Source organism: Aspergillus fijiensis, assembly GCF_003184825.1.
Source record: "Aspergillus fijiensis CBS 313.89 unplaced genomic scaffold BO72scaffold_12, whole genome shotgun sequence".
NCBI classification, from domain to species: domain Eukaryota; kingdom Fungi; phylum Ascomycota; class Eurotiomycetes; order Eurotiales; family Aspergillaceae; genus Aspergillus; species Aspergillus fijiensis.
In genome coordinates, this window is record NW_024468988.1 from 121,807 (window position 1) to 139,287 (window position 17,481).

Consider the following 17,481-nt stretch of genomic DNA (forward strand, 5'->3'; position numbering starts at 1 on the left):
GAAGATTCCGGTGAGCTTGCCTCAGAAATGACAGCCAGATGCAACCCTGTAGCCACAGTACCCTTGCAGAAAGCTTAGCACAGAGTCTGGCATAGTCTGGGGGTGACGCAAGATCATCCCAGCTGCGGCTTGGGATTCTGGTCGAGCCAATCCGCGAGACAGCCCTGCAGAGATATCGGAATTAAGCTTCCAGGTACGATCAGATTGCGTGCAGGAAGCCTCGTCGGAACTTCCGTCCCAATAAGTGAAGCACCATGTGGCAGCAGGGCTACCATCTTGTCAAGTCTGGCTAGACACTTTTGCCCAACTGCGATTCGAAAGAGCGACCGTACGATTGGATTGGGAAGCGCTCTCCGATGTCTTCATCGCTCATGGGATTGGATTGCTTTGATCCTTTTTCTGGGTTGCTTCGTAGGACCGCCAGGAGAAGGTGCACTTCCGGTTGAGGTCATGCTGTCTCGTTTGCGCTTCTCTGCTTTAGCATTGCTGCGCTTTTTGCGTTGCTCGTCTCGAATAGCCAGCCTTCGTTGTACCTCCTCAGAGATGTCCTCCGTGTCAATCGACACCGGAGTTATGCTCCTAACGTCATCCTCACCCCCAGGCAGCACCTTCATTAAGCGCTTACGCTTGTGATGACGGGCTGGGTCAGCAAAGGCCGACATAGTCTCTGCATCTGGTACTGCAGCAATAGTCTCCTCGTCTCGTTCGCTCGCTTCTGCGCGTGCCCGTTTCGCCCGATCTCTCGCCCGAGGGCCATTGCCAGACGAATCACTCGTCCGATGAGAAGATGACGGATCTGAGCCAGAGTTCGAGTGCAAGGTTTTCTCAGCATCTAGATTTCCTATCACAAAGTTAGGTCCATCTTCAATGACCCATAGCTTCGACTGGAAGAATTTCCCTGCAGAGAAAAACTTTCCGCAGCCTGGCGGAAGCAACGTGACTTACTGGAACCCTATGCCGGCGTGTTAGCACTATGTCAACAGCACCCATACCCGCGATGGGGAGAAGCAAACGAACAACTCACAAATTTGCCTTTGATGATCTTGAACTGCATCATCAACTTTTTCGTCCGCTCCAACATGTTGGTAACCAACCGCGACGCATCGCCATTGGACGGAACCTCGCCCTGGACCTGCTGTAGCAGCGCGAGGTGGGATACCAGCAGCGACTCGTGCTGGGCGCAAACCTAAACAATCCACAAGGTCAGCTTTCACATGTCAAATCCAACAACACCGTACAATGTGAGCCGGTAGGATGACCAGCTCGTGCGGTCATCTCCGGGAGAAAGCTTTTTACACACCTCAGCCCATGACAATTGCTGTTGCGCGGCGTTGGCATCACCACCACCGCTACCTGGACTAGGCCTACTCTCGTCTTCTACCTCCTCTACAGTAGGATTCATGGGGGGTGGTGGCTGGCTCGATAATGGCATTGCGACAGGATCTGAACCAAGGAGTGAAGTTGGATTAAGGGCGCGGGGAGATCTTTTTTGCTGATTGGGGACCGGCCCGAGAATGCTGCTCATCTCTTGGCATTTCCAGCCCGCTATTTTTAGACCCTCCCTTCCACATGGTAAATCGAGATCGTCTGGGGAGGTTCCAGAAATTGCTTGTAATCTCCGTCATTGTCGAGTTTTATCGCCGTTGGAGGCGATCCTTCCGTTGCAACATAGGCTGGTTCAGGACCTTTGCGTCTCTTTTCCGGCCTGGCATAACGCCTATGACTCGATTTGGGGTAACCGTGCTGTAGACCCGGATTACAATCCACCCACTCGAATTTGAGATCAGACTTCGGCGCTTCGCCTTCATTCTGTATACTATATCGCTTCTCAAAAGATCATCTAGTATATCGTTAAACTCTCCATAGAACTGCCCTGACACTTTCTGATTTACTCTAGCCAGCATTCCAACATCAGACCTCTATACTAGGATCCATAACACTCGGGACAAGTAGCAATAGTGCACCTCATGTCCTGCCACTAGCTCCAGCCACTGGAAGCGACCCGTAAGGTAGACTACTTCAATTTCATGAGACCACGCTGCGTTCATAATCGCACATGGTCAACCCTTAACATCTTCTCGCAGTGCCCCGCAAGCAGAGCCCTCAAATCTACCTTCCCCGCGCCATCAGACTCCGAGTCCCCTTCCATAAGTATCAGAGCCTTCCACTTCTGACACTGCACTTGGGTCAATCTAAACCTGGAGTTGTGGAGTTGAACGGTTACACATGCCTGGCCTCGGATCTGGATACACCTCTAGAGGCTTATCAATCATGCTTCTAGGGTCTGCGACTATCGGAGCTCTGGCAGATTTATTATCAGTTCATCCTAGCGGAGTTCAAAGGCTATTTTACGGCGAGTATTTCAGATACCAAGCGCATGTTTTTGCTTGAGCTCAAGACCTCTACTATCACTGACATGTGGAAGGATCGAGATCGTGGGCATATTCACAAGATGAATAGATAGGGGCTGAACATGATTGTAAGGTATTGTGCGCTGTCTGAGAGATATGTGAAGTTCGTGCTCATTGATTGGCACAATTCCAATGATCAAACAAAGTGATCAATCTTCTAGAGATGAAAGTCATCTTTTATCGAAATCTAGTGTTCTATTTGGCTCGAAAGTATTCTTATAGCACGGCCAACATTTAGGAACATCCAAAATACTTCGTAAGCGAGTCAAGTGTTGACGTGGGCTCTTTTGGGGCAAGCCTTGATAAAACTGCATTACGTCACATTGGTCAAGGATCATGTCCGAGAAAGACAATGCAGTGATATTGTATCAGGCCAAGGAAGCGACACAATCGTTGAATGGGCAGGGTAACCTAGCCGGTCAAACCACCATGTCAAACAGGCCTTATACCTCATCTCGGGACTCAGAGCGCCCTTTTGAACGATTGCCATGCTCTAGACCGGATACTTGGTTGCCCTCCCTCGTTTGCTGTGTGCGCTTCTCCCACTTGAAAACAAAATGTATAGTGATGAAAAGAATAGCTGCCAACATCGAGAGAGCCAGGTACAGCTTTGCGCCAATGCGCCAGTGGGGTGCTTCCTCGGCGGGATAGGCGGCAATGGGGAGGAATGCGCTGAGGAGATATGAGAAGAGTGTGCCGGTGGCGAATAAAACTGTCCGGACTTGAGGTTCTGTCTCGAGATGCGCGGTTGCCCAAGCGCATAGGAGCATTGTGGAGACGCTGGATCATCCGGTCAGTAGTGAGCCTGGTTTCGCTTATCAGGGAGGGACAAGGGGTCGATTGTTGTTCCTCTTCAATTCACTTACGCTCCGATGTAGTTCATATACCATCCAACCATGTAGGCAGACTCGTTGCTCGGGCGAATGACCAGAATTATAAGGGAGGTGATGTTGATTACCTATCTAAATATTAGTATCTCGCATTGTGATAAGATGAGATCTCTCTCCCGCGGAGTGCTCACGGCATGCAAAAGCAGAAAAGGAAGTCTTGTGCCGAAGAAATCGCTGAACCCACTGAAGAGGATCTCGGCAACGAGTTGAATCGCTTGACCAATAATGGGAAGATAATTGAGCATGGCAACTGAACTAAGTTTCGGGAGTCAGCACGTGAAAAATGAATGGGGTGATGAGGTTGATTTACTATTTTTTTGTTCCATCAGCGTTAGTCAAGGATTTGAGCCAAAGATTGAAATAGTTCGTTGGGGTCGTCCCCGTGCCAATGCACCATGCAACTGAGACTTGATTAGCTTTGTTGCTGTAATAGTGGAATATCTTGAAGAACACACTAGAGAAAAGCCAAAGATGCCAGAATCTCAAGGCGCGAAGGAATGTTCTGGGCGTGATCCCAACTTGTGGGCTCCGGCCGACACGACGCGTTCGCGCAAGAGCAGTTTCTATGCAGGTGTCAGGATGTGGGTCTTTTAGGAATATGCCATGTAAGTTAGCTCACCGATGTGTCGGGGCTTGAGATAGATCTTGGAGAGCGGATTCTGTCTTTCCGGCTGTGGATTATGTTAGTGGTACATCAGCATCTCGGAGGTCAAGTTGCGTACGAATCCAGGCGTTGCTACATAGGCAAGGAGGGCAACAGTGATCGTACAGATTCCCTGTTCAAACAATGATTTTAGTCTCAGTAGCACATATGACACGATTATCCTTACTCACATTGATTATGAACGCCCATTGCCAACCGCTTCTTCCAAGCGTGCCGTTCAGATTTGTGGACAGTGCACCTTGCAGTGCTCCAGAAAGCATGGCGCCGACCGGTTGGGCCATGTTGTAAAGACTCATGCGCAATGCCATCTCATGCGGAAGATACCACTGACTAAAAGCGATTGCCTCAGTATGTTTTAGGCGAATGAGTTACAAAGAGCATACCTGATAATAGTAAAGTATCCCGGCCAGGTGGCCCCTTCGCAGAAGCCTATGAGAAAGCGAAGGCCATAGACCTTGTATTGTTAGACTCTCAACCAACTGTGGCAAACTCTTCTAGTGAAGGGGCTGTTACCTGCTTCGCAGACGTGGCAGTAGACAGACAACACGTTAAGATACCCCAAAGAACCTAATTTTTCGAATTAATGCGCTGCACGTAAATTGCGCCTAAAAAGTTATTCCTGACCTCACATGTAGGCAACCAGATTGATGGCCCTATATGAGATATAATAATACATGAGGGATAAAGCATGATCATGTAGCCAATGCTAAATACGATCAGCATGGGTAAATCAGCGTAGGGGAAAATAACTCACTTAAAGAATGTGGTGAAGTAATTTAGCTCGTTTCCATAAAGCTTCAGATCTGTCTGCATGCCGGACACATATGCATTGCTCTGGTGAATCCTTCTTAGCTTCGGCGTTACAGTCAGCGAAAGGCATGGTCAACTTACAATGTTGGTCTGGTCGAGGTACTTGAACGCATATCCCAAAAACCCAACAACAAGGAAAACCGCATCCAGACGCCATACCTAATATTCCATGAGCTTCAAAATTCATAATTAATTAAATGACGATAGAGATCTTACCAGCGCCCTCTCAGCATCTGAGTCAACTAGACAGATGTCATTCTGCTCGAGCTCTGTGACTTGATTCAGAAAGTCCTTGCTATACCTTTGACGAGGAGCCATTCCCATTTATCTGACGAGAACCGACTGCGATTGAGAAGAACCAGCAAAGACTCTTGAGGGATGGTGGATCGCATGACCCCCTTGCTTGTACCCAGGCTTTATATTATAATCTAGAGGGAATCGACGCAACTACCGAAGAAGATCGGCCGTTATGACGATGAGATAGTGCGAATGGCATCAGCACGGGAAGCGAAGACGTGCTCTAGACCATACCCCACTTGAATGATCAAGCTTAAAGAGGGGATGAGTGCGTTTCGGTCCGATCGATTTGCCTCCGTGCGGGATGAGCATGCCGTTATCGGGGTTAGCAAGATAGCTACGTAGCAGCCTTGATGTCAGGGTAGCTGTTAATCATTTTGTTCGGGACCCCTTTCAAGACCCGACAGTCAGTGGAAAGGATCACCACTATACGGGGGGAAAGGCATTATACACCCTAGCATGTAAGACTTGGAGTCAAAGACACCATGACAGCTAATAGAGAGAGACCTTCATGCTATACTAGAGCCTTGCCCAAGAAGAGAAGACTGCATAGCATTCTTGTAGTCCAATGATGGCGGGACGTGGTATACGATAGAATCGAGTCTGACAAGTCATAAAGATGGAGGACGGAATAATTCAAGAAATTTAAGCTATTGAGCTCAAGCTGGCTACTCTTAGAGAACTCTGAAACGAATGTAATAGCTCTTGAAGCTCGCTGAAATGGACGGTGCTGAGCAGAAATGGAAATTCGAATCATCTCATGTGTGTACCGTACCGGACAGAAAAGAGGGGAAGTGACAGCAGCCGCGGGAAGGTTCTGTCGCACCTGTTGCCGCGCTTCCTCAAGAAACCATTCAACATTCACACAACCACCTACCTAGGTGGTCAGTCATTCCTTCAGGAAAGCCTCAAACCATGACTCGATCGCCTATCTCTGCATTGGCCTGCTTTGCATACCAAGTACGAACAACCTCGTTCAGGTACGTGCTCAATTCTTGCTTCTTGCCAGGCGATGCGAATGAGTCTACCAAGGTGCTGACAACAAAGTCTTGACTCCAGGCTGGGGCCTCCTCGTGGGAGAGCCCCCTTGGGTGCTTTCCGGTCATATGCCTTTGCGTCGGCTCAGCTTTAGGCAACCCTTTCCCACGGCTCAGCGACTCGGTGACCTGTAGCGCCGCCTGGACCACTTGACCAAAAGCATGATCTTTACTATCTTCCAAATCTTGGAGCAAGTCGAGGCTCTTGTAGTGAGTCTCAGTTAGTTCACTCAGATCTCCTGCTTCACTAATAACGGTAATCTGATAGCGGATGGATGGTTTTCTGGAGGCCCTGCCGTTCGACGATCGCCGAAATGTGGGCTTCAGATTGAGGAGATGTCCAGACTCCGAGGAAAAATGGCTGGCAGCAATCTTTCGAGCACGGTCACTGCCCCTCAGCAAAATTCCCAAGTCGATGAATTGATGCTTGAGTGTGTTCAGAAATGTTTTGTCATCTACTGAAGAGATATCCTGCACGAACAGTCCATACGTGGACTCTATCTGCTCGATAGTCATTAACCTGCCGTCTTTGAGGTTTTGAGCCTGCAGGAGCGGTTGAAAGTGATCTCGCAAGAGCTCAACGTCAAAGAAATGCGATTCTCGCCGGGCGAGCGACGGTGCCTTGAGGGTTCCTGAACCTTGTTCATCCGGACAAATAAAAATGAAAGGCATGTGCCCTTGAGACAAAAGCTTTGGAATGAGCTCACTAGCTATTATGTGGGATAGAAAATCAGATCCCAGGAGAATGGCGACATGGAGAGACTTTGCCCGAGGGTCTTGGGTCAACGCGTCCGCGATTCGCGCAGCATGCGCCGCGACACGATCAATGGCGCTCACATAGAAGTGTGTGCCACGCGTTAGCGTTCCCATAGTATACAGTCCGGGTGCTGCTTCAAAAGTGTCAAAATCGACATCCACTCCGCCTGTTGGATGAGACTTGAAGAGGCCTTTAGTCACAAGCGACCGAATCAACGAAGATGAAATCCGGTCGAGATGGCATTCCTGACCTGTAGCCTCAACTACATAGGATGTTTCAACCAGTCCCGATGAGGTGTTCGCGAAGAAAACGTTCCTTTCAGCGTCCCAATCGACTCTTTCACCAGCGACGACGTTCAATTGGGATTTTTCCATTAGGTCCAAGATCTTTTGGGCATTTTGTAGGGGCATCCCGTGGCGGTATCTCATCCAAGGACTAAAGAACTTGTCCAAGAACAATTTTTGACTTTCGACTGGTAAACAGCTCCAATATCGCTCTATAACAGGTGCGGTGTGGCGAAGAACAGTCTGCCAGTGAACGTTTCCTTCCCGTGCGGCCTTGATATCAGCTTGCAGTTCTTTGAGCGGGGAGGCATGTTTCCGAAACCAGCTCCAATCGCCATTGTTGATATAATCGATCTCGTCCATCAAGCATGTCATGAGCTTGATCAGAGCGTCACTTGGATTTGCTTCGACCTCTCGTGCAAGTATGTGAAGAGAATATCGGCGAGGAAAAGGCTCCGGCTCCCCTTGAACTGTAGGCACTCGCCCACTGCGCGACATGAATGTGATAGGAGCTTGGTGTCCATTCTGCGCAAGGGCTATAGCGGTGTCCACAGCTGACAGTCGGGATCCAATGACCAAAACGGGAGCATCGGCAGGGATATTTTTCAAGCTTTCCGTGGGCCATGGACTGGCGAGAAATTGTGGTTGATTCACAAGATGCGTATACGCGGTAGAGGTGAAGTTTCCCGGTGCCATCACGACCTGACCTGCAAGACATTGCCCACCGCTGCTCAAAGTCAAGAGAAATGACTGATCATTCTGGCGCTCAATGTCTGTGACTTCATCGTGAACGAAAGAAACGCTCATCCCTAGTTGCTGGGCCGCATTGAGTGCTTGATGTGACATGTCTTCGAGGTAATCTCCATAGATATCTCGGGATGGAAACGGCCCACTCTCCAGCTCGCTTCTCCAACGTGAGAAGTGCTTGGGATCATTGAAGTATAACCCCATTGTGTCGGTGTGCATGTTGATGATGGTGCCCGAGCACAGAGAAGAATATGCTAGCCCAGGGCCAAAACGTGTATCCTTCTCAATCACAGTGACAGGCGGCAAGCTTTTCCCATTTTTGGCTTTCTCAACCAAGTGCATCAGAACTGAAATGCCACTTGCACCAGCTCCGACTATGACGATATCACCCATATTGGGATCACAATGAAATGACTGTGAGCTACCCATGGTCAATTTGGTACCAGAAAGTGGAGGTTTGTTGATGTGTGGGCACTATGAAGTGGTTCTAAGCATGAATAGAGGAAGAGTATTTATGCTACTCTGACGCGTACGGACTGTGTCGGGAAAACCTGATAACCCATCACGAGGTTCCCAGAATAGAACCACAGACAGTCATGACCATATTCTGGTCACCAGTTATAGATCGCCAAGACCCCGCTTTCAACATGACCGTCCATTCTCCATGTGCATTTTACAAACAATGAGCGCGGTTCTTGCACTGTGAGCCATTCGGAGTTTCAAGGATACCTCGTTCATTCTCACTGTCGGCGTCTGTTGCCAAGAAGATCTTCGTGACCAAACCGAATATGCTGCAATTTCCGACGAGAGGATCACGCTTGCTCAGGTGAGAAAAATGCCACATACATGCATTATTGCACGATGGACGTTTTTGAATTGCTCTTGACGTCGCGCGGCACATCCAAGAGCGAAACTATCATGGTAGCAAGCATTAGCGCCATCTGATAGATCACGCAAGTCAGAGATATGAGCAACGGTAATTACGTTAATCAATCGTCTCATCTTAGTCCGGTGGTTGTTTCTTCACATCTAGACTCGGCTGACCAGGCCAGGAACATGATCCTTGCCTTCGCAACTGGAAACGTGGTCATGGGTGAAGCATCATTTGCCACGGACACAATAGTGGTCCGTGACAAACTACTCGAAGTTTTATGTGTGAGAATGCATCGATCTAATGATTGGCTCAGCATACATGCAGCAACGATCCAGTAATACTTCGCCATGCAGCCCGAAGAGTCTTGATTGAATAAGCCCTTAGAAAATCCTCCGCTCCAAGACTTGTCCGTCAATCGCGAGTCAAGTTCGGTTCCTCGTGGTACGTATAACCGCAGTTACTGCTTCAATGAAATATGAGAACCTGACGTGGCTGATAGCTCCTGGTCCAGGGTTTTGCCAAGACATGTACAAAAGCATGACCCCATTGACTGCCAATTTGTAGAGGACAATTGAAATGATACACGGGTCTACTCACCGGCATTCATCCTCGACGCTCAGATCCTCAGAACTGATTGATCACCCTCTTGGGCGAACATTTACCCGACTGAGCTGGCCGGATAACATCATTTCAGCTATAAAGACGATCGTCGGCGCCACAGGGGTCTAGCACTTCGTATAGCATCCTCTAGTAGCAGAGTTCTGCAAACTCCAGAGTAAGCGCTAAAGACCAGCCCTCACTGTGATTTCAATCGATACTCAAGGCAGCATGCCATCGGCATACATTTCCTTGGCGGATTGTGGCATCTGCGGTCTTCGAGATCATGATTGGTCCCTGACCCTTCTGCCCTATTGACCCTATTTTTGGCCTAAAGTTTCCTCTAAGGCTTGAAGGGTCTTTGCTCGGCTAAAATAGACAGGAAACCAGAATTTAGGGATCATCCGTCGGCTGATGCGCATTGCTTCCCCGGACTCTCCCCCGTTTCGAGTTACTCTAATTCCGCGTCGAGCCGGAATAATCGGAGTCGGAGGTGACATGGTTACCATGCATGCCGCCAGGAGCTACAGAACGCCTTATAGCGGGCAGCGGGGAACGGCTTGGCATGCAGGCATCTTCCCCCTCCCCCTGGATATTTTTAGCATTACGGAGTAGATATTTTGAAGATCGCTAATCTTCGAATCTCGGCCTAGGATTTTTACCGGTCACATGTGCGGAGTATACAGAATTGAATAATAACAGGCCAGTGTGCATAGTTTATGCATATCTAATTATGTGGCATTCAGTCTAATACTTGACACCAAAACAATCGTTTCGACTTTCCACAACGTGCTTTGACGCAACCCCACGTTTTTCCACCGGCAAATCTTATCCCGAGCCTACTCTACCTCTTACCTTACCTGCTCCCCTTTTTCCGAGAGCAAGGCAATGATCTCAGATCTTGACCTTGACGCGCCATCCGGTCTTCGAGATCCTCGCCCCCAACAGCACCATCGCACCCAGTAAAATAACTACTCCCGCCCACACCTGGGCTCCGATGTAACCATGGGCCTTGGCAACGAGAGCGCCACCCAACGGAGGTCCGGTCAAACATGCAAAGCTCATGATCGTGAAGCCCATGCCGATCCGTGTGCCAGCCTTGCTGAGGTCCGTAATCAGGCTGGAGAGTGTGGGTGGCCAGAGCCCCTGGACCGCATTGGCGCAGAATCCGTAAAGCACGGCGAACGTGTAGAGCCCCGCTGTGGAGTGCACGGCCGCCCAGCAGAACATCAGCACGCTCGAGGCCACCGAGAGAGGAATGACGGTATTCAGCGGGCCCAAGTGGAAAGAAGCAAAGAACGCGGGGATCAGGCGTCCAAGACTGGCGGCCGCGTTGAGCACAATAATCAAGTTCGTTGAGTCGGAGTAGGTGAGTCCGATCACGCTTCGGCCAAAGGCACCCACATAATAGACTGCAAAATACATGCCCCAGAAGTTGAGCCAGATGGCCAGAATGAAAAACGTATAGATTGGCTCGTCGCGGAAGGCGGACAGCTCCACGAGGGGGCCCGACTTGCGCGGGGGCAGACGAGTGCGAAAGAGCGCAACGGCAGGGATAGTGGTGGCAAGCATGACGAACCCCACAACGCGCAGGGTCCAGCCAAAACCAAGGACGGGGAGTAGGCCCTTGACCAGCCCGGGGAAGACCATGCCCCCCGTCCCGCTGCCGACCAGACAGCAAGCCACCGCAAATACGCGGCGTTTGTCGAAATAGGTGGCCACTAGACCCATTGCGGGGCAGAACTGGAGGCCGCTGCCTAATCCTGTGCAGAGTCCCTGTGCGAGAAAGAGTTGCCAGTATTGGGTGGAGAGAGAGGTCATGAAGACGCCCAGAATCTGCAGGAATGCGCCGGCGCAGAAGACGTGACGAAAATAGCCTGCATCCAGCGCTCGTCCCGAAAAGGTACCCACGAAGAAGATGAGAAACATCTGGATGGACCCGACCCAGGAGATTGCAGACTCGGATACCCCGAGGTGGGTTTGGTAGTAAGACTGGAAGACCCCATAACTGGCGAGGTAGCCCCAGGTGTTGAAGCAGACGAGGTGACCCATGGCAGATTGAGTCCATGCCATGGCTCCGCCATCCGGGGGCGGCTTCACCACGGACTCTGTGGTAGAGGTTGAGATATCATCTTCGATGGTTTTGGTCATGGTTGCTGCTGGCGCAGGAAATTAGGAATCCAGATGCTTGAACAAAGGTGATTGAAATCGCTCGATCCTGACTCTAGAGCTTCCGGGCGCTATTTCTACTCTTTTGTAGCGAAACAATGGCATGTCTTTTGATAACTAAAACCCCAATCCTAGAAGCCGACGTGCAGTAGTCATGAGTCGATAGCGGTATCGGCCGAGTACTTGGCTCCCGATTGCCTAGACACTAATCGTAGTCAAGTTCGATAATGAGTCACGGGCCATCATCGACTATCCTTTCGAGCAAGTTCGCTTGTTCGTCCTGTGCAAATTTGGTATTCCCCGATTTCTCCGCACAAATGACAGTCACAACAGCCAAGCATGCAGCTGACGAGGACGCAATGCGGCCGCGGGAACACCTCTTCGACCCTGTTGCGACTACCTTGGCATGCATGGATCGCGGAACTCCGTCTTATTTGCATGCAAGCGTAAGCTTTCTCAAGCCGAGGAAATTTCCATTGCAGAATAATGTCGCTATTGTTGGGTTGCCCCCTTTTTTCCTCTTATCGGAGCGGGCCTTGAAACGTAACATGCTTTAGCAATAATATTTCGACATTGACAGGGGTGTGTGATGGCCATTGGTTTAGGGGTTTCGGGACAAAGAGCTTTGCTCGGATTTGGTCTGATGCAAAAATGCTGGCTGGGGATCCTCGGTGTTGGGGAGGGGACTTGACAGTGAATTGCGAAGTTCTCTCTGTGCTCATGAGGTGTTAGCTCGTATGTATACTGCTGGGCTGAGGTTTTAACGACACTTGCCATTCCTGATGCCACTCATCATGGACGGGCGATGCAGCATCATATTCTTGCATGATCGTGGCTAGACCAGACTCTAAGCGACCGTAATCTTCATCCAAGAGAGAGTCTAGATGATAAGTGACTGGGTGACTTTAGGGACAAAATTGTGGAGTGAGCATGGTAGAGGCAAGGGAAACATCCACGTGATGCTCTATTAAATCCAGAGACTCGACCTTCTTTTCTTAGTAGTCTCATTTTGCTGGGACGAATGTTCTACCTGCCTTTCCACAACACTTCTTAGTCCACCAGATAATCTAACAAACAGCCTTTGTTCTACTGTTCTCCCAGTCTTTCAATCGTCTTTATGACTTTTCTTAGCCTGACTTACACTACCTTCCTCCTTTTATGCCACTTGGCATGCATCAAAATAGAAAGTACAATATCGTTCACAGGTACCTAGTAGGTTCAATCCATTCGAACCGGGCAGGATTCGCCAGCCCGCGACCAGCTGCAAGCCCACGATGGGTTTGATCCATGAAGGGATCTATTCATGAAAGCAAGAGGCCAGATTGTCCCTGAACTTCAGATGTTCAAGAGCTTGCGATTTGCAGGTATCGTGACTTGAGGACCACACCCCAGATTGCCGTATGCTATGGCTAATGATCTTTTTAAATAGTTAGGTAGCCGCACTTTCATGACCTATTCGCCGTTGCTCATACTCTCTTTCGATAGTGGCAATATTTCGAAGCATTGTTGGCTGTTAGTTGAACATTCCGTGACATACTTTGGCCGGCCCGATATGATATCTCATGTCTAATCGCTTGTGGAGGTTATTTAGGTTGCCCAGTTATCTCCAGTCCATTGCCACACAGAATCCAATTTATTACGTTTTTTCAAGGCATCTCGACGACTCCAAGGATGACCCCCACGCCTTCAAGGAGATGAGTCAACAAGCATACGACTTTGGAGCAATCATGGCTCAACCTTAATACGAGAGCATACGGAGACAAGCACCCACAGTGGAGAATTGTACCCGCAACTACCGTCGCGTGGTTCATCGGAGTGACTTCGCCGACGAGTCTCCGACGGGGCCCTATTTCCGAAGCCAAGAACCCACTCTTCTCTATATATACCGGCCAGTCCACTTCACAAGCTGAAGGTGAACAAACTCCCATCAGCCTTCACAATGCCTCGCAAGATCACAGTTGCTGTCGCGCAAGCGAGCACTCAGTCATCCCTCTCCACTACCTTGGATGCTTTGCACCGGGTGACTCGCCACGCAGCGGCTCGTGGCGTTCACTTGATTCTATTTCCGGAAGCCTACTTGGGTGGCTATCCGAGGACATGCGATTTCGGAACAGCGGTCGGCTTCCGCCAACCTCACGGTCGCGATCAGTTCCTAGAGTATTTCAACTCCGCTGTCGATCTCGGCGACACCCCAGCCGGTGCTGGTGACGACTGGGTCGATCGGAAACTCCCTCTCCCGCGGGGTAAGGATTACCGCGGTGACGGCACTCGTGAGACCCTTGAAAGGATTTCCCGGGAGACGGGCGTCTTCATTGCATGCGGTGTGATCGAGAGGGCGGGAGGCAGCCTTTACTGCTCCGCTGTATACGTCGATCCCCGCGATGGTATGCTTGGAAAGAGAAGAAAGGTCATGCCGGTGCGTGTAAATTTGAATCTCCAAGTAGGTTCAATGTGTCGATACTAATCTTCTTTAGACTGCCTCCGAGCGTCTTATCTGGGCACAGGGCTCGCCATCCACCCTCAAGGCCATCACTACCGAGCTCAATGGGGTCAAATTGACGATCGGTGCCGCTATTTGCTGGGAAAGCTTCATGCCTATGCTCCGCCAGAGCCTCTACGCCCAAGGTGTCAACATTTATCTGGCACCCACAGCAGATAGCCGCGACACCTGGCTTCCTCTGGTTCGGACTATTGCTGGCGAAGGCCGCACATTTGTTCTCACCGCCAACCAATGCGTGCGGCGCCGTGAGCTCCCTGGCTGGATTACGGGAGCTTCTTCCAAAGAAGCAGTTGAGAATGGCGACGAATATATCTCGCGGGGTGGCTCTTGTATCATTGGCCCTCTTGGTGAGGTGCTCCGCGAGCCGATCTGGGAAGTTTGCACTGATGATGCGGCAAACCCGGATGACTTGAATGATCCAGCTCTCGAAGCCGCTGTGTCTATCTCAGAGATCGATTTGGATGACTGCGAGAGAGGAAAGCTGGATCTTGATGTCACCGGGCACTATTCACGAAACGATGCCTTCAAGTTGTCCGTTAAGGGTCTGGACCTTAACCCTCCTCCTCTGTGATCGATTCTTTTTATTCATTAAGACCAATGGGGAGAAAACAAGGAAAGCAATCAGAGACACTGTACATACAAAAATGATATCCATATTATACATTGCATTCTTAGGTTCCTGATCACTTCTCGGCATGGTCTCTACCCCACAACCCCGCAATTAACTGGCCTGGTGCCTCAGAAACAAGGCAGGGATATCGTACCACACGACTGAGTCAGCATCTTCCGCAAGGGGAATAGCTCATTTCAAGATTCGAGGATCACGACTGCCGATGAGAAGGCCGAATAACATCCAAGGAGAAATACCAAGTCAAGATTTATGAATTGGAATTCGCAGTTTGCAGTCAGACAATGAATCCAACTAATGGCTGTGTCAGATAGTGCTGATGATCACCCCGGAGAGGGTAGGACAATTGTTGCAAAGCCAAGACCGGCACTCCTAGCTTGCAGGCGCTGCCGTGCTCGCAAGCAGAAAGTATGCATACACCTAGCGATTTATACTTGGACTATTAACGTTATGGATAGTGCAGCCAGTCAAGACCATGCAGTAACTGCGTTCAAGCACATGCTGGTAAGTAGAAGAAAAACTGACGTCTTTCTTTCCCTCTAACCGGTGAGCGATTTGTATAGCTTGTGTCGCGAGCCAAAAACCGCCAAGGGAATGTCGAGTCAATCCGGAGTAAGCAAATCTTGTGGAAGCTTACAAGATGAAGCTTTAGCTGAATGTTGCAGGTATGCACGGGCTCTTGAGGAGCGCATACTCGAGCTCGAAGCCGAGCGAGAACCCACCGGACGAAATACCCGCGCCACCGTGGGAGCATATGAGATGTCCTCGTCTGCGAATGTTGCAGGAACAGCGTCAAGGGCTCATAGAATTCAGCCCCAATTGCAGCGCGACCCGCCCGCTGAAAACTCACCCCTTGCGGTCAATTCTCTACATGCTGAAAGCATCCGCGCTCAGAGCACCCCGTCTCTCACCATCCTCACGCCACCTACACAGCCTTCTCCTACCGGACTGTCAGTGGGGCCAGTCGAGTACGAAGAGACAGGTATCTCAACAGCCACCCAGGATAAGCTCATTCGAATCTTTCTTGAACGCGTCAATCCTCGATACCCGTTCCTCCATGAAGAAACGTTCATCAGCTGGTACGGGGCATGGCAATCTGCGAAACGATCGAGCCAGCCACTACCGGCTGAAGAGAAGTGGAAGGAATTCTTCGTGAAGATGGTTAGTTGTGCAAACTCGTTTGATTTTGTATACTGAACGTGTCCGGTAGGCTTTTGCGGTGAGCCTGCTAATTGCTCCACAAGTGTCCCCGGAGGACATGAGGACCTCGCAGGTATGTCGGTCCTTTGCTACTGTGGCATAAAACTGAACATTGAGATAGGCTTTATACTCCTCGGCTATGCCATTGCTCGGGACTGTTTTTTCATGTCTCGACCCAGTCCTACATGTGCAGGCCTACCTGCTTTGCACATTGCATGCTCTCCATTCGCCATCGTCACAAACGGTTCTCACAATGATCTCCGCTGCTATGCGTTGTTGCGTGATCGCACAACTGCACCTGAACCTGCCGACGAGCAGTGCCCGGGATGAATCAGTTTTGCTTGATTTACAGATACGACGTCGCGTATTCTGGTCCGCCTATGCCATCGATCGTCTACTTAGCTGGATATACCATGTTCCCTGCAGCCTCGCTGACGAGAACATCCAAGTCGAGGTACAATTGTCGCTTTTTCAATTCTGGTCATACGAAACTGATCGTAGAAATAGCCTTTTGCGAACCTAAATGACGACGAAATCAAAGCATGGGCCTCAAGGAGCGAACGGCCGGACGAGACCGAATCAATGCCTCGCATAACGCAGGTCTCATCCGCGTTGCATCTGCTTCGAGGCAGAAGGATCCAATCTCGAATTCTCGGTATCATGATGCGCACAGACTACGAACACCGTTTTGCAGCACATCACAACTGGCGCTTGCATCTGCTGGAAGCGCTTGATCAGTGGAAAATGCAATTGCAACCTCATAGTGACCCAGCCTCTGAAGGATATACGAGTGAAGGTTGGGTGGGTATGCTCTATAATTATACTATTCTTATATTATATCGGCCGACCAAAGAGAATCTCTGCCGATTTGTCAGCGAGCGCTGTATCACAGCATGCTCCAACATTCTGCATACATTTTGGATGTACCTCAAGAGACGCCAGACGGCGCAGCTTTGGCCTGGAGTAAGTGAATACGGTCAACTCAACGCAGCATTTCAAATCTGACAGTTCGCGTCGCAGCTTTTGAGTCAATTTGGTACAGGCATAATCTTGCTATACTGCCTCTGGGCAACACCACCCTCAGAAAGACCGGCATCAATCCAACTTTCAGAAATCACCAAGGCCATTAGAACATGCACGGTTATTCTTGCGGTTCTATCTGAGCGCTGGACACAAGCTGAAATCCTGCGAGACGTCTTTGACCTTCTCGCAGATTCGGTTCCGGTGCAAGACACCCCTGACTGCGTGGAAGGGAATGGACTATCGACACAGGCAAGGCAAACAATTAAGTCCCGTTTGCCTATGCTGCATGTCATAATTGTGAATAAGGACATATTACGGATGTTGATGGAGATGGTTACTGAAGACTACCCTTGGACAGGTTACAGAGATGTACCAAATGTCTACCCCTGGTGCTCTGAAGACAAGCATGATGCAAACGGGTGTACATTGTGCTGGGAGGGTAGACCTATGGTAGGAGAGCTAGAGAGCCTTCCTCAGGAGGATTTGCTCTCAATGGGTCTGTGGCCATCGCTATATGATGACACAGGGGGATTGTACACTTCGCCTTCCGGGGAGTATCCATCTTTCCCGGGGTTGTTGGGATCTATGTAATT

At 50.0% G+C, this 17,481-nt stretch overlaps 5 protein-coding genes across 5 annotated transcripts; 1 reads left to right on the forward strand and 4 right to left on the reverse strand.

Moving 5' to 3' along the window:
- Nucleotides 1-45: 45 nt before the first annotated feature.
- BO72DRAFT_31976 (uncharacterized protein) lies at nt 46-1,466 on the reverse strand. The gene is made up of 3 exons (XM_040940551.1): nt 1,301-1,466; nt 1,021-1,186; nt 46-841 (listed from the first exon to the last, which is right to left on the reverse strand). Exons 1-3 carry the CDS (start codon nt 1,430-1,432, stop codon nt 363-365), a joined length of 777 nt encoding a protein of 258 aa, XP_040803597.1. The 5' UTR covers nt 1,433-1,466; the 3' UTR covers nt 46-362.
- Nucleotides 1,467-2,627: 1,161 nt separating this feature from the next.
- Nucleotides 2,628-5,231, reverse strand: BO72DRAFT_445903 (MFS general substrate transporter). The gene is made up of 14 exons (XM_040944165.1): nt 4,992-5,231; nt 4,857-4,934; nt 4,720-4,799; nt 4,590-4,671; nt 4,479-4,532; nt 4,349-4,419; nt 4,136-4,295; nt 4,024-4,077; nt 3,921-3,972; nt 3,757-3,864; nt 3,612-3,702; nt 3,433-3,556; nt 3,278-3,369; nt 2,628-3,191 (listed from the first exon to the last, which is right to left on the reverse strand). The coding sequence occupies exons 1-14, from the start codon at nt 5,091-5,093 to the stop codon at nt 2,855-2,857; spliced, it is 1,485 nt and encodes a 494-aa protein (XP_040803598.1). The 5' UTR covers nt 5,094-5,231; the 3' UTR covers nt 2,628-2,854.
- A 340-nt stretch (nt 5,232-5,571) lies between these two features.
- On the reverse strand, nt 5,572-8,448 carry BO72DRAFT_32137 (FAD/NAD(P)-binding protein). The gene has a single exon (XM_040940553.1). The coding sequence runs from the start codon at nt 8,324-8,326 to the stop codon at nt 5,981-5,983; it is 2,346 nt and encodes a 781-aa protein (XP_040803599.1). The 5' UTR covers nt 8,327-8,448; the 3' UTR covers nt 5,572-5,980.
- A 1,552-nt stretch (nt 8,449-10,000) lies between these two features.
- On the reverse strand, nt 10,001-11,641 carry BO72DRAFT_31986 (monocarboxylate permease). The gene has a single exon (XM_040940552.1). It carries the CDS (start codon nt 11,517-11,519, stop codon nt 10,263-10,265), a length of 1,257 nt encoding a protein of 418 aa, XP_040803600.1. The 5' UTR covers nt 11,520-11,641; the 3' UTR covers nt 10,001-10,262.
- Nucleotides 11,642-13,476: 1,835 nt separating this feature from the next.
- On the forward strand, nt 13,477-17,479 carry BO72DRAFT_372625 (nitrilase; the record flags this gene model as incomplete). Its single annotated transcript, XM_040941051.1, has 9 exons — nt 13,477-13,953; nt 14,012-14,604; nt 15,129-15,169; nt 15,229-15,277; nt 15,331-15,826; nt 15,876-15,938; nt 15,987-16,319; nt 16,373-16,828; nt 16,886-17,479. The coding sequence occupies 9 exons, from the start codon at nt 13,477-13,479 to the stop codon at nt 17,477-17,479; spliced, it is 3,102 nt and encodes a 1,033-aa protein (XP_040803601.1).
- Nucleotides 17,480-17,481: the final 2 nt, after the last annotated feature.